The 16,389-nt window shown below is 34.4% G+C and overlaps 2 protein-coding genes across 3 annotated transcripts; one reads left to right on the forward strand and one right to left on the reverse strand.

Moving 5' to 3' along the window:
* The first annotated feature begins 1,281 nt into the window (after positions 1-1,281).
* On the forward strand, positions 1,282-3,658 carry spx (spexin hormone). 2 transcript variants are annotated; one of them, XM_016278596.1, is made up of 5 exons: positions 1,282-1,944; positions 2,189-2,269; positions 2,558-2,615; positions 2,722-2,784; positions 2,949-3,658. In XM_016278596.1, the coding sequence occupies exons 1-5, from the start codon at positions 1,939-1,941 to the stop codon at positions 3,047-3,049; spliced, it is 309 nt and encodes a 102-aa protein (XP_016134082.1). In that variant the 5' UTR covers positions 1,282-1,938; the 3' UTR covers positions 3,050-3,658. The 2 variants fall into 2 exon arrangements, with proteins under 2 accessions (XP_016134082.1, XP_016134075.1); XM_016278589.1 differs by lacking the exon at positions 1,282-1,944 and having other exon boundaries at positions 2,048-2,269.
* An 87-nt stretch (positions 3,659-3,745) lies between these two features.
* On the reverse strand, positions 3,746-15,432 carry gys2 (glycogen synthase 2; the record flags this gene model as incomplete). Its single annotated transcript, XM_016279842.1, has 15 exons — positions 3,746-4,465; positions 5,603-5,683; positions 6,213-6,376; positions 6,535-6,630; positions 6,713-6,839; positions 7,891-8,004; positions 9,390-9,468; positions 9,787-9,846; positions 10,709-10,815; positions 10,948-11,068; positions 11,171-11,288; positions 11,383-11,527; positions 13,797-13,982; positions 14,203-14,394; positions 15,190-15,432. Coding segments are annotated over 15 exons (2,046 nt in total), but the record flags the coding sequence as incomplete, so codon positions are not given.
* Between the last annotated feature and the right edge of the window lie 957 nt (positions 15,433-16,389).

A 16,389-nucleotide genomic window follows, 5' to 3' on the forward strand; every position in this document is an offset into this window, starting at 1 on the left:
ATATGAATCAATTATTAATATTAAATTATCATCAAGAACAACTGTAATTAATGATAATAAATTATATAAAATTAGTGCTGTCAAATGATTAATTGCGAATAATCGCATCCAAAATAAGTTTTTGTTTACATAATGTGTGTGTGTACTGTTTATTTATTATGTATATATATAAATACAAACACATGCATGTATATATTTAAGAAAAATATGTTTATATATTAAATATATATATATATAATATGTAGAAGCGACTTCTGGAAGTCTGTATTCTGTTACATTAATGGCCTTGTTACACGGTTGTGTCTATAATTGTATTTTCAAGAGGGAGGAGAGCTGGATGACTCTATTTTTTTTTCCCCCCCCCCCCATCACACCTGCTGAAACTGTGATATTTACACTTTATTTTAAAATTAAACTATTACTAATCAGACTGGCATATAGAGATGTTATTATTATTAACTATTTAATTTTTTCTCTGTCTTCAAAAATGGTGGGATTTCAGAATGGTTCAGCTGCCACAAACTTTTGTAAATATAAATGTAAAAACTTGAAATGAGGTCAGTGTCTTTATTCTTATTCTTACTGCTTTATTAGGTATTGACACACCATTTGGGGTTCCTCAAAAGGGGCTTTAAAAATGTTTTGTTAATAATAATTATATGGTTGTAATATTAATATACTAAAATAATTATATTTTGATATATGAATCAATTATTATTAATATTAAATTATCATCAAGAACAACTGTAATTAATGATAATAAATTATATAAAATTAGTGCTGTCAAATGATTAATTGCGAATAATCGCATCCAAAATAAGTTTTTGTTTACATAATGTGTGTGTGTACTGTTTATTTATTATGTATATATATAAATACAAACACATGCATGTATATATTTAAGAAAAATATGTTTATATATTAAATATATATATATATAATATAAAATATAACAATATAAATGTATATACATGTAAATATTTTCTAAATATATACTGTATGTGTGTGCATGTGTATTTATATATACATAATAAATAAACAGTACACACACATGTAAACAAAAAGCGATTAATCGTTTGACAGCATGAAAAATAATATATATGAAATATACATTTTATATATAATAAATTATGTATATTTATATATAAATAATTGATTATTATGATTACATTTTTATTCTTTATTGGTTCTTGTTGATAAAATTATTTGTCATATTCATTTTTATTAATATTAATATATTTTTTCTCTTGTGACCTAAAGAATGACAAATGGTGCCTCAAGTATAATGAATGAGACAGACTTGTTTTCTTCTGTCTAGCTTTAACTCTGGCAAGATTTGTTGTTTTGTAATCTATTTCAGAGACCATTCACATTTAGGGTGTATGCTTCTTATCCATTATTATTCCCTTCTAGAAGAGACATAAATTGCAAGTAATTTGTAGGCAGAGCCCAGCAGATATTTATATATGTAGTGTCAGCAGGGAAACCCCATCAGCCGCTCACTGTTCATTCATAAAAAACGATTAGCTGGTGTATTTGAGACGCTTCATTGCTGAAGGTGTAAACATATCAATACTTTCCGCCGCCTTCTTTTCATTAGTTAGCTATTAAAAGTGCACACGAATGGAAATTTCCCTTCTGCAGCCCTAAAAAGCATCCTAGCTTACAGATGTAAGTGTAGCCAGCCCTGCGAGCGTGTCTTCAAACGTCATAGCAGTAAAGTAGCCTTATTATTTTTAAAGGAAGGGTTAACTAATCGCTCTGAAAGGTTCGTGGTCCGGCCCCGTTGTGAATCAATGGGACTTGACCTATAGCTGAAGACAACATTCATTCAACATTGCCCCACCCTGATGATTATAAATATCAAGGACAGACTTCACAGTCTTCACTCTTGATCTTGCCTCTGAGACTCAACAGCTGAAGAGAACGTCTGACACTATGAAAGTAAGTCCACATTCATGCTTGCGTTTGTCTCGTACACTTTTAGCAATTAACTTGTAACTAGACCGAATTTAAAAAAAAAAACAGTTGGTGTGACTACCAGGAATTTAGTCATTTTTATATTAGGAATCTTGTATTGATACTTTTGTGCATAATGTAATGAATAATATACAGTGTTACAAAAGGCTGATTGCAATTTTCTTGCACATGGGAAATGATATATTTTAACACGTCTTCACCCTTTCAGGATTTAAGGACTCTTGCGGCTTACGCTCTTGCGCTGTTACTTCTGGCAACATTTGTGTCCCATTCTTGGAGTGCGCCCAAGGTATGATATAATATTATTTATTTAAACATTTACTATTTTAATTTAAACAATTCAATTAGTATTGAATAATATATTTTTTGTTTTACTGAATAAATATTTTGTTTTTATATATATATTATATATTAAACATATTAAAATATTCTATTTTTTACTATTTTAATTGTAAAATTGTAATTATTTGCAATTTTATTCTTATTTTTTTAGAATATTTAATATTTAAATTATGTTCTACATAAAACAATGCAAGTAATCTCTCTCTTTTATTTTTTTTTAAAATATATAATAAAGGGCAGTTTTCAGCGTCGGAATTGGACGCCCCAAGCCATGTTATATCTGAAGGGCACACGTATGTTCCTGCTGTTTTTCAACCATATTTGTGTCTAAAACTGCATATATGATTACTTTTGTTCTGTGCGATTTTGAATGAGTTAGTTTTTCATTGTTTATAACAGAGGGACGCCGCTTTGTGTCAGAAGACCGAAATGAAGGGGACTTGTATGACACAATACGCTTGGGTATGAATTATTTATTAAAAATCTCAGTTTGTGACTTTTGTTGTCTAAACCATTAGTTATGCTTGCTGAGACTTTACAGTGTTACTACTGAATGCAAGTGTAATACTGATGGTAAGCTTGTAAATAAATATTGCTATTAATATGTAAACTGTCCTTCTCCACAGAGTCACGCAGTCAAAACACAGAAAACCTGAGCATCTCTAAAGCGGCTGCATTTCTCTTAAATGTTCTCCAGCAAGCCAGGGACGAGGGTGAGCCTTACTGAAACCAGCTCAAAGACCGCCAACAACTCACTCTTTCATCTGAATACTTCCAGTTTTGTGAGCCATGTGGAATTTAATGTTTTCAAGTTCATCCTCCGCTACAGTGATGCCCGTGTTTGACATCTCTGAAGGTTCACTCACTGTTCAACACTATTACAGTTAGATTTGAGTAATGTAGAGTTCTGTGTTTCTCTAGATTGTTGGACTGATCATTAAAATAACTTTTTTTTTTATTTCCTTCAGGCGAAATAGTGGGTTGTTTTTTCCAAGACATATCATCTTGGAAAAGAGACTATTTATGATGATTGAAATTATGTGTAATATAAAATTGACTGTACAGATTTTTTGTCCTTTTCATTTTCTCATGTTAAATCAACATGTGAATTGACTGGTCTGTAAAATACATATTTGCGAATGTGTGAACATTTTCTCAATTAATTAAACTGAATTTGCACTGATAACCGCTACTGTGAGTAAGACTTTTTAATAAAATATGGATAAGATACATATTTGCACCTTATGTGGTTGAACTTTGCTAATCATTGATATGTATATAAAGGTGTTTTTTTCTACATTTGCACAAATTATTATACCTCATGTGGCACTAATATGCCAAATTTAGTTTAAAACACCAAAAAGATGCGTTTAGTACCAAATTTATATTCAAAAGTCTGAGACCAATGGTGAAAATGCTATACTTTTTTTTATTAATACAGTATTTCCATGATATTGTCACTATAGCAATTTAAAATGAAAAAGTAAACAGAAGAATTAAAAAAAAAATTCTGTCTTAGTATTTGGTATGTCCCACTTTTGCTTTAATTACAGCAGCATTTGAGTTGTATGAACTCCACAAGATCATGTCAAATCTGATGATCATGTTCTCCAGCATTATTTAAGACGCATAAGAGCATCTTGAGCTTTGATGGAAGCTAGAATCATCTGTTCAAATGAGTCCACATGGATCAGTTATCATTAGCCAAATGGGTCTATCATTAAGTTCAAATGGGTTATTAAATCTGAGTATCATCTCCGACTTTTAAATGCCACTGTATGTTTAAGATATTTCTTCATTCATAAATTGGAGATACTTGATCAATAATCCATTCAAAAGCTGCAGTCAGACAAATATAGCACATTCTCAGAGGGAAGCGGGTGTAAATATGTCCTAGAGTCAGAACTACTGGAGCAGGAGAGTGCAGATCTTAATTCCCATTTTCCAGCGGTTGTTTGCTCTTACCCTCAGGCTCTGCACCCAGAGTGAATGGTGCCTTGATGTTCTGCCTGTCCCTCTCCGCCTCCTCCTCTTCGTCATAGGTGTCGTCATCTTCCTCATCGCTGTGGTGAGGGGTGGAGTGGAGGGAAGCCGATGGGGATGGAGGGACAGAAGCGGGTCGGGGGTAACGGAAGCCTTGTGTCTGTGCAAACAATAAAGATTCAGTCACTCAAAAAATAAGTCAAAATGACATTGTTTATTCAATTATTCAATAAATATGCCTGCTGTATCTATGTCACGTTACATTTCTGTGTGTGTATTCTAAGTAAAGTACATGTGTAGATCAACTGTGAGTGAGTGTATGGGGATCAAAAGTTGGAATGGAAATCAAGTCATCTTCCTGTGCAGGTAAATGTTATCCTGTCAATTAAACTGGAGAGTGAAGCTCAGCAGCAGTTCATCACTCTGGAGTGTTAGACGTCACACATGCATTCAATAACACTCGGATTAGCATGAGATGAGGTGGACACAGCAGCATTAACCTATGATGCTGACAATGATTTAATGGTATTTGAGGATTATGAATAATGTCAGATATGTGCATCCTTTAAGGCAAGGTGTATTTGAGTGATTTTTAGAAGAGTTTATTTCTATTGTCATTTTTAATTGCTGTGTACAACACCACCAATGAGGCATAAAAAAAGGCCCAGAGAGATTTTTTTTTTTACTTTGCCCCCAAAAAATCAAATCCCCAAAGTACACAAGCCCTTGACATGCATGTACTTTAAAATGTAATTTATTCCAGTCATGACAAAGCTGTATTTTCAGCATCATTACTCCAGTCTTCAGTGTCACATGATCCTTCAGAAATCATTCTAATATGCTGATTTGCTGCTCAAGAAACATTCCCATTGTTATCAGTGTTGAAAACAGTTGTAATGCATAATAGTTTTGCAGAAACTCGTCAGGATTTTTCAGGATTTCTTAATGAATAGATAGAAAGTTTAAAAGATAAGCATTTATTTGAAGTAGTTATTTTTAATATATTTTAAATGTCTTAATGTCACTTTTGATCAAATGAATAAATTATAAAAGTATAAAAGTGTCCTTGCTGAATAAATATATATATATATATATATATATATATATATATTAAAAACATATCATACTGACCCCAAAGCTTTGTACGGTTACGGTAATCTATCTAATATAAAATGTCCTTGCCCTTTTGGGTCACATAGCTTTCATGGAGTGCAGCAGTCTAGCATGTTCTCATTGTCAGTGATAGAGGAAAATGACAGTGCATTAATGTGCATCTGAGAGAGCGTGAGAGGCTTACCGGTGCGAGGTTAAGATGGTCCATTTTGAATTTACCAGGGAAGGATCTGCTGAGGGCCAAATGTCGGGCATGCATGTAGAACTAAGCAGGGAGAAACACAATTCTATTGTGACAAATCTCGGAGGGTTTTGCATGGTAATGTACATGACAATGTGTTTGGTCTTAGTGGAATAGATCTGCTACACTGCTGCGGCAGAGCAAGTAGCAAGGCTTGCTTCTGGCAACACATCCACAACATGCTGCTGTGAGCATGTAGGAAATACTGCTGCTGCACATATAACATATATGAAATAACCCCCATATATGGTAAACATTAATCACCCCGTAGCAGATCTATACAGGTGGAGCTGGGGAAGGTGGAGGGATTCTGAAGCACGCTGCAACTGCTACAGCAAGCACTAGCCAATTATTTGAATGTTGAGCAGCAAGCTCATTGGCTGCTGATACAAAAAGAACCAATTAGTTGCGCCATGTGACGATGTCATGTCAGATTGAGTTAGACCTATCAGACTGCGCTATCTAGAGTTTCATGACAATACTTTGGATTTCAACACCGTATCAAAAGTGAATCACACCTGAATGCTCAGAGAATAGCTGAGATGACACTCACCCGTCCGAGGTATCTCCAGTCCAGCAGGTCAGAGAGTCTCTCCGTGCGGTTGCGTTGGATTATTCGCTGTCTACGTGACTGCTGGCAGAATGAAAACATGAACTGAGTCAACTGGCTACACGACTCATCTGCAGAACGGAACCGCCGGTCCACAATGTAGATTCCTACAACACATATGCAGATTCAACAGCATAACTAGCTGTGCCAGGTATATTAATTGATTCAGTGTGTCATATCAAAGTCTAATTTAAATAAATCGATAATTCAAATAAATGATTAAGCTGTGCAGACAGTTTTGGAAAGCAGTATCTTATTCACTCACCATATTCAGAGGGGTCAGATACATGTTCCTCCATGAAACACCCAAACCCAGACAGATTGGTAGTCACGCTGGGGATGCCCATGACAGTACACTCACCTGAACACATCCGATTACAGATGATGATTTAAAAAAAAACCTTTGAAATGGAGTCATATTGTGTGTGCGTTCTGTGTGAAACCTGGAGTGTAGCCCCATGGTTCATAGTAGGATGGAAACACTCCCAGATGGCAGCCGCGCACAAACTCCTCATAGTCCATGGGCAGCAAGGGGCTGGTGGAGGACAGGAACTCCGGATGGAACACAATCTGACATAGAAGCAATTAACACATTGAGGGCATTCATAATTTATTATGAGAAATAATGAAAATAAATACAACTGTCAAATTATTAAAGGTGTCGTGAACTGCCTTTTTTTTTTACTGTTCTCTGAGGTCCCCTTATAATGTTATCAAGATTTTTACATCAAAAAACATTATAATTGAGAAGTAATAAGCTATTTTCTGTCCTCATCAGAACGCTCTGTTTGAATACTCGGAAGTAAATGCCCACTGATTGGCTAACAGTTGTGTATGTTTGACACCCTACATCCTACACAGATGGACGCTGCTGTCATTTAGGTAAAAACGCATAAATACTCATTTGATCTGTAATAACAGAAATAAATAGTGACCACATAATAAAAACAGTTACTCAAGCTTGTGTGGTGCAACATTACTGTTTAATACAGTGTAGATGGCATAGCATCGTCTTTTAGTTTCAATCTTTTTGAAAATTGCGTGTCGAATTGTGCTTTTTTTGTAAACGAACCCGCTGTAAAATAAAGTGAACAAAGGACCGAGTTCTTACTGATGTGGTCTGGAACTTCATTAAATGAAGGGATCAGAAAGAAGGCAATGCAAAGACTTGTTTTTTCCCAACTTGGCCATGAACAGCGTCTTCTTATCTTCGGAGAATATTTATCGTTTGGTTTCTGTGTAGACCTGTGTTCACCTCTCTTGTTATTTACACTGCATGTGCAAACCAGTGGGCGGGGCTAAACAGGCAGTGATGTGGAAGCAGGCATTGAACTTCTGTGGAGGCGGTGCTTATCCACACTGTTACATCATAGAGTGGCACATTCCACAACTTGTCCTTTTGGCACACTGTCTCTTATATTGTCAAAAGATCAAGGAAATTTAAAAAAGGATTTTCCACAAATAAAATGCATCATTATTGTGAAAACAGTGTCGCAGTAAAACAGTAAAAATAGAAACTTCAGTTCCAACTGGACCAGTGTAAAAATCTTAGTATCGAGCCCTGCATTTTAACAGATTTTTTATTCAAGTCTACTGGCATCCCACATAGATAACTGCGCACCTTCACTCTGTCATTGCGTCCATTGAAGAGGCCGATTCGGCGGATGTTGCTCAGGATCGGGTCTGTGGAGTCGTCCAGCATGTTGTGAGTCGTTACTGGAGGAAAAGAGTGTCTCTGTGTAGAGCAAATGCATGGATGCAATTGCATGTTAGTGTATTTGACAATGGAAGAGTATGGAAAATTAGCAAATCAATAAAAGCAGTCATCTATAAGCATGGTTTAAATAAAAATCAGGATGATCAAAATTTTGTTGTGTATTCCACTCCATTTAAGGTCAATAATAATTTTTTTAAATCATTATCTTACTATGAAAATTGGCTGTCTGCTCTGATTCGGTTTCTGCTTGCACCATTTTAATGGTTTCTATACATTACTTTTGCTATTAAGTTTCAGAGTCTAGGTCACTCTTATAAAAAGATTAAATGGACTTTGACCCTACAGAAATAGCAGACACATTTCTTACCCTCATTCCTGCTTATAAACAAACACCAACGCTAACAGATCAATATCTCTTTCCGAAATACTGATACCCAGATAAATCTAAACGGAGTGGCTGTATATTGACTGGCTGCTCATAACACTGTCATTAAAAAGCTGTCGAATAAATCTCAGTAACACATTCAATCGATTGACTGCAGACAGTCAGGAAACACAGTTAAATATGCCACTAAGCTCAGAAACACAAGTAATCCAGCAGAGTGATGCAGGGGATTCCACCTCAGATTTACAGAGGTCGATATTCACAATAACCCCGGCCTGACCTTTGATTAGAGTCTATTCATAAAAAAAACATGCAGAGGAGGATGAATGAAAACCCCATGAGAACGCTTATTAGTTCTGAGATGTCTATCTTTAGACTCATACCCTAGTTTGCCCTAAAACAACGATTAGGTGATGCTGTCAAAAAAGAAATATTAACTAGACTGTAATTTAACAAACGGCATAATGTACAGTATCATCCTGAAGGGGTTATAAAAATATATTCGTGTAATTCATTACATTAATTTCATATTTCTTACATTTTAAATGATCAATTAATAACATCAGTGGTAGAGTTTCTTAATTTAAATTTAATTAAAAAATATATATAAAATACAGTAGTTAACATTTGAAGTGGATCAAAAAAGTTGTCCTCAGACAAGAACGTTCTAGGTTCTAGTTTCTAGGACAACTTTGGTGAAAGGTTTTGATCCACTTCAAATGTTGACTAGTGTATATATTAACTATACACTTAATATATATGCGTATAGTGAGTATTGTACCATCATTAAAATAAACATCACAGCTTGTTTAATACAAAACTGCAGTCTGGACACAGAATTATTCGCAGAAGTATAATACTCTAAACTTTTTCTTAACCCCTAACCAGAATGTTTTCGAAATATCAATACAGTGATGCCTTGAAAACACAATAAGTGCTCTAAAGGATATCGATTCATTTGCATCATTTTTTAATGTGGCCTCTTGTGACATAAGAAATGTGCAACATTTTGTCTGACCTGTGTTGCATAAATGGCCCTCTTCATGATTGTGAAATCATCTCTGTCCAGGATTTTGCTCATGTCTGGGATCTCACCCCTGTGAATGCAGTAGAGCTTCATTAGAGGAGATCCTATCTGAAAATAAATTCAGTTGGCACAAGCCTCATCTCGTGGGAAATGACCCATTGACATCACACAATGTCATTATGAATAATCTGACAACTCCCTGGGGAAGTGTAGTGTACTCTCATCAACACATAACGCTGTGAAATATCAACACTTGATGGTTACACAGCCACTCCAGTTTATGACGTCAGATGTTCATACTTGCTGTTCATCAGCGTGTACTGACAACATTTACTGTCACATCTATTTGAGCCCTGTTATGACAGCTCTGTATGAGGAAATCACCAACCTTAACAAGCTCTCATAAAGCCTTTTGCCAAACTTCTCCTTCACCGACTGAGCGGTGTCCCTGAGAGACAGACGAAAGATATATTTGAGAAGTCTTACACACTAAGGCCATCTAAAAATAAAAGGCATTTCAGGATCAAGGCTTCATTTCATTGCCTAAGAAATAATATTAGTATAGCTAGGGAAATCTATTTCAGTATCAGGGCTCTACTAGTGCTACAAGCTACAGGAAATAGAGACTAGCAAGATCCAAAATGAACACTCACAAAAGTAAAAATAAGGGGGAAAAAAGTGGAAGTAATTAAGCAAAAAAACAAAAGTAATAAAACTTGCTTTGGCGAATGGAAGTTAACTTTATAAGGAAAAGCAATTATATGAGGAACAAAAACCTTTTATATTATTATTATTATTAATAAGAATTAATTAGTTTATAATAGTCAATAAATAATAATAAACAATTATTATAAATGTTATATATATATATATATATATTATAAATAATAATTATTTAACTTTTAAGAATAATGTATTAATTGGTTATTACAACATTAAGAAATCATAATAAATGTAATTATAAAGTATACTTATTTATTTATTATGAAGTTATAAATATTATATGTATTATTATTATTTATAATAATAATAATATTTATATTATTAACGTTTTTGAGGTACATAATAATAATACACAATTATTTTTTTAATTTTAAGAAGAATGCATACATTTATTATATATTACATCTTTAACAAATCATAATAAACATGTTTTGAGGAACAAAATATTAATAAAAAAATACACAACTAATTAAAAAGATTTTGTTCCTCAAAATTAATATTTTCTTCTTATATTACTGTTGTTACTATTGTACATATATAAAATGCCATTAATTCCCTGAGACTGGTAATGTCAAGCATATACGCACCACAGCTGCTTGCGTACAGCCTGTCCTTTAAGAGACTCCACGTTGAAGTTGTTGGTTTTGGCAGGCATGATGAAAAACACAACCACTGTAACATCACTCTTATGAACCTGTCAGCCAGCCAGCATGAGCACAAACACACTATCAGAAATGAACATCTTTTGCTTTGAATGCTACTGGATTATTACAGTTTGTGAAGAAACTGTAGGTGTTTTCTAAAGTTGTGCAGTGACTGTTCATACCCTTAGCAAGTAGTTTAATCTGGACAGAGATTCAAGAAACAGGTCTGCTCCTTTATTAGAAAACTCATATCGTCCTGCGATGAAAAAGAATAAGGTCTTTTCCAGATTGAAGTCCAGATGGCTGTCAAAGAGAAGAGATTTTTTAAAATTCTAACAAGCTATTTTTTTTTGTTGCACAAGTGAACAAATATGTGTTATTGCGAAGACAGAAAAGAGCTCTAACCCATAGAAATGACCCCTTACGAACTCCTGGATTTTGGCTTTGTTCATGGAGTGCAGGTTCTGGAACTCATGCATGGCAGAGAACTTCCTAACATTCAACCCGTTTGGGGTGACGACATCTGCATGGACCAGAAATACAAACATGATCTTTTCATCATGATATATTCAGAAGCCAACAAGAACAGATGAGGTGCTTTGAAATGCAGGTGAAACCTGGTTGTCTGTGGAGCATATGATTGGCCTCCACAGCTGTGATCTGGGACACGGTGGTGAAGACATGTGCACAGTGTACCGCGGCTCTCTCCAAACAGTACCGATGGTAGATCTGTCTCTCCCCTGCCTCTTGATCTATGTTAAACTGCATGAAATAGATAATACAATGAGTTGGAAATGAACAGTTTGAAAAGGGAAGGCTATGGACTAATGTTATGCAGAGTTCAGAATTAATTTTTGCAACCTTTGCTGAAATCAAAATTTACAAATCAAAAGTCTCAGAGCTTCCCCTCATCGGCAGGTGAAGGAAGTCTCTGTGGGACCAAAAGGCAATCGCATCAGCCGGTGAATCATAAGATGCTGTCAATTATTCTTTCAAACCCCTGCAACCTTCAGGCATGATGACCTTTATGCTCCCCCCACCAGGCCCAATTATCACTGCATGCACTCACACCTGCTCAGTTCCACCTCTAATAAGTGTTCACTACACCAACCAACTTGACTGATTTCTGTGGGACACACTTTAAATATCAGAAAATGTGAGGGATGTTGTATTGTATGTCTTATGTCTTTTGAATTGTTATATTTTGTAACATTGTTTTCTTAAATAAATTTAAAGCCAAATAAATACATACACAAATTAATGAATTAATAAGATTTTTTTTTAAATGTTTGTGTATTTTTAAAGATAATGCCTGTGTAAGTCAGTGGGGTGCAGGATGACTTAAAGTTATAAAGATTATTAATATAATAATTAATTTATATTATATAATAATATAATACATAATTAACATAAATTCACATTGTTATTATTAATAATTTACAATTATTTTTCAATATTTACAAGTTTTAAAATGCTAAAAAAACAAACAAAAAGGAATTAAATCATGAAATTAAACAAGAAATAATTTTTTTTTTATAACTATTCTTTTTCTGAAAACCATACAGTTCTTGAAACTGTCGGATTGTGGCTAAATTAATTCACCTATATAGACACCGAAGTTTTGGTTCCTTTAACTGAAAATTGATTTGTTCGCTATTGTCCTTTTGCATTATTGACACACTATTTTCCTATTTAATACTGTAAAGCTGCTTTGACACAATCTGTATTGTTAAAAGTGCTATATAAATAAAGGTGATTGACTTGATTTGACCTATATATCCCCAGGGCTGGCCAGTGGGGCCCCAGGCAAGATCATTAAATTGGGGGCCCATTTTCATGATCTTACCAATAATTACATTTTAATTAAACTACATAACTGATACAAACATGAATAAAATCACTAAAAATAAGCACACTGCAGGTTACTGACAAATATGCTGTGTTTTTTTTTACAACATTAAGTTAAAAATCAGTGATAATCAAGTACAAAAAATAATTTATACATAAAATAGGCGTGTATCGTCTGTAGGACGAGCCGATCCTCTATATCCCAGACAGTGTTGGGCTAGTTACTCAAACAATGTAATATATTACTCATTACTAGTAACTCCTTTCAAAAGTATTATTATTATTTTACTTATTTCGCTCTGGCAACAGTAATTAGTTACACTACTAGTTACATTACTTTTCTTTCACACCCCACATAAGTTGTAATTGCATATCTTCCCTATAAAATTATTCTAAAATGTTACTAACAATATATTTCTGCCTCATTATTTGACCAAAATCCACATTGGATCACAGTCAGAAGTTATTACGAACACTCAGTGGTAAGTAATAGTAACGTTTAAGTAAAAGTGTTGTATTAGTCTCATTAAATGTCATGTGTAGCTTAATTTCTCTGTTATGCCCATATACAATTATATTCCATCATGTATTTTATCAAAAGAAATCATATAAGTTTATAAGAAAATGTTTAATTCTCTAAAAAGATTTTATACAATTTATATCGGGATCAGAGGGATGTGGGTGGGCCATGTAATGCCAGAGTAAATTAATGCCTCAACTTCCATAATGCCACAAATTACACATCAGTGATCAGATCATCTTTTCTCCTGACAAAATCAATGTAATGCCAATATTTCCATCCGCTGAATGTAAGCTTTTTCATATTCCATATGCCTGCTCCACTGGTGACTTCATGTGCCTGTGCAAGTTGTGAAAATTATGGAAATAAATCTAGAAATTATTGGATTGTTGGACTTTAAATCAGTAGGGGTTGAGGCATCAAAAGTAACTATCTGTATTATGGATAGTAAATGACTGAAATCTTATTAGTAATTAGTTACACTAGTTACTGCAAAAAGTAATATTATTACTGTAACTAGTTACTGACCAACACTGATCCCAGACAAATAAAAGAACTAGTTATAATATGTAAGGGGCTTTTGAATATTGTGTTGGACAGTGAGGGGCCTTCAAGTCAAACAGGTTGAGAATCACTGGTGTACAGTGTCAAAACAATCCTCACCTTGTCCAGGTTGTTGTAGAAGTCTGCATTACCGGCACACAAGTACCGCCCCAGTAGGGTGGCATGTGTAGTAAAAACAGTTGCCAAGGGAATCTTTCGGGAGCGGCTTAGTACAAGTCCCGTCCCAGCCTGCCACTCGTGGAAATGAGCAATTACGTTGGGCTTGTCCTGTAGTTGGTCTGTTAACTGCAGATGGAGACAGACAGCTTAAACATCCACAGCACATGACATCACCATCAAACATTCAATGTTTTATCCCACAAAGTCAGCATACACTAAATCAATTCCTATTTTAGCTAGGATAGACTAGAAAAGTACAGGTGAAACTACAAAATTAATCCTGTGTAATCCAGGCAAGCAAAATAAGATGGTTTTAGTGTGGCGTTTAGAAAGGGTGTTTCTTCACCTCCTTGAAGAACCAGGCCACAAGAGAACCAAAGATGAGTGAGTCATTGGCCTCCCTGTCATGATAGGGTAGTCCGATGCTGCACGCGTTCCACAGATCCCCCTTCCAGCGGTCCAGGTTCCAGGCAGCTGCCCCAATATCAAAGAGGATGACGTATGGACTGCCCTCAATCAACCAGCGGCCAAAATGCACCTGCATGTAGAGAGGAAGTGAAGGCAAAAACAATACTAATAAAAACCGTAGGTTGTCCCTTTTATTTCTATTCTTCTTGAAATCTGTCAAATTAAAGGCAACAGAAAAAGAGTGGCTTGCTGTTATTTAATATTTATATATTATTAATATTTTGAATTATCTTTTATTTTTATATTTTCAGTTTGTTTCTAAATTTAAAGTTTTAGCCAGTTTGTTAGTATTATGCACATGTTTATGTTTAGTACTTCAATTTATTTGAATTCAGATGCCAAGGAAACATTTCTTACTTTCTATTTTTTTTTGTCTTTTTTTGAAGCATCAAAAAAGTGTGTGTGTGTGTGTGTGTGTGAAAATTGATTCAAAAAATTTGAATTGAATTGTTTTAGTGCTTTCAGTGCAACAAAGGCCCTGTTGCTACTATATACCACAACTAAAGGAATTGTTGCATAAAAGATACTTTACATAAATCAATCCATCTCTGAACTGGTGTGTCACACACACACAAAATTATCTATTTCCTTTCTAAAGTGATACTCTAGCATCATCTGCTGGTCAGAATGAGACCAAGACAAAAAAATATTTATATATAATCAAGATACACTGTTGCATATTTATTTTCTGTCTAGCATTAATACTACCATCTGATACTGATACAGCAGGCATGTCCATGACAGTTTTTGCCAGCTTTGAAGCATTTTTTATTTGGTCAAATGACTACAACCCTCAACGAACCTGACCAAGGTCTACATATAAGATGCGGACCTTGAACATCACCAATAACCATGTGTGCAATACCTGGCAACCGTTATTAATCAAGGAGTCCATAGCAGCTTTGATGGCTTGGTTTGGAGGTTCACATTTCTCCACCTGGGTCTTGAAGTTGTGTTCGTAGTAAGGTCCCATCATGATGTAGTTCTCTCCCCATTCGTCCACAGTGATCTTAGCTTTAGTCTGAATAACAGTGTATATACCCCCAACTGAAGACAGACACACAGTTGTAAAGAGAATAAAACATTTAAGAATGAGAAACAGAGAAGATTAACAAAATAAGAACTTAGTTCAAACTAAAACAGTGTTCAAAATTAACTAAATAGATTTAAGTCTCAAAAATCTGACTATTGATTTGGAGCTTAATGTTTAACCTGCTATACAGCCCCACTGATACAAGAGTGTATGGATTCTGCACACATGCACACATTTTTCTAAATGACAGCTCTCTTGTTGAACTGTTTTCAAGCCTTCTGATAATGGGGTGAACAGTCTTGAGGTCAAATGCATTTTCGGGGGCCAAAATCACAATAGATTATTGCTAAGGTTATGCAATAAATAAATAAATAAATACATAGGCTTGGTAATGAGAAATTGTAGAATTTGGAATTTTTAAAGTGATTCTTCAGTTATGGGCACTTTTGGTAATGGACTTTGGTGAATGGAGAAACATTTTAATTTGTGCACAATGAACATATGTGTCACAGGTTATTTCCTCTCTGAACCGTCATGAACAAATTCCATTAGATATAATTTCTAGGACATCTAAAAGATGATTATTATGTGGTGGAAATGAAGGTGATGGAAAAGTACATGGTAATTTTAGAATAAAATGGTCTACACATATTTCTCTAGCAAAGGCTAATCTCATACCTTGGGTTTTATGTATCAAATACATACAATCATATATTATTTTCATACCTGGCCAAAAATGTCAGGTTTTATTATCCTTGTGGGGACATTTGGTCTCCACAATGTAGCACAAACAAACACACACACACACACACACTTTAGATTTATAATATATAAAATGTATATAGTTTATAAAGTTACATAATATGGCACACAACCCAATAGGAAAATTAACATTTCTTTTGCTGTAAATTCAAATATTAACTATAATATTTATGTAATAAAATGGCCTGCATATCTGTCTGGCAAAGGTTAATCTCAGCTAGCATGTATCATAAATATAGATAGATAGATAGATAGATAGATAGATAGATA

The sequence above is a fragment of the Sinocyclocheilus grahami genome, unplaced genomic scaffold (genome assembly GCF_001515645.1).
Source record: "Sinocyclocheilus grahami isolate Dianchi unplaced genomic scaffold, SAMN03320097.WGS_v1.1 scaffold8.1, whole genome shotgun sequence".
Classification (NCBI taxonomy): Eukaryota; Metazoa; Chordata; class Actinopteri; order Cypriniformes; family Cyprinidae; genus Sinocyclocheilus; species Sinocyclocheilus grahami.

Coding starts and splice junctions, on each gene's coding strand:
- spx (XM_016278589.1), top strand. CDS start 2,156: ATGATATATTTTAACACGTCTTCACCCTTTCAGGATTTAAGGACTCTT. Junction 2,270..2,557: donor ATTCTTGGAGTGCGCCCAAG/GTATGATATAAT, acceptor TATATAATAAAG/GGCAGTTTTCAGCGTCGGAA. Junction 2,616..2,721: donor GTTATATCTGAAGGGCACAC/GTATGTTCCTGC, acceptor TGTTTATAACAG/AGGGACGCCGCTTTGTGTCA.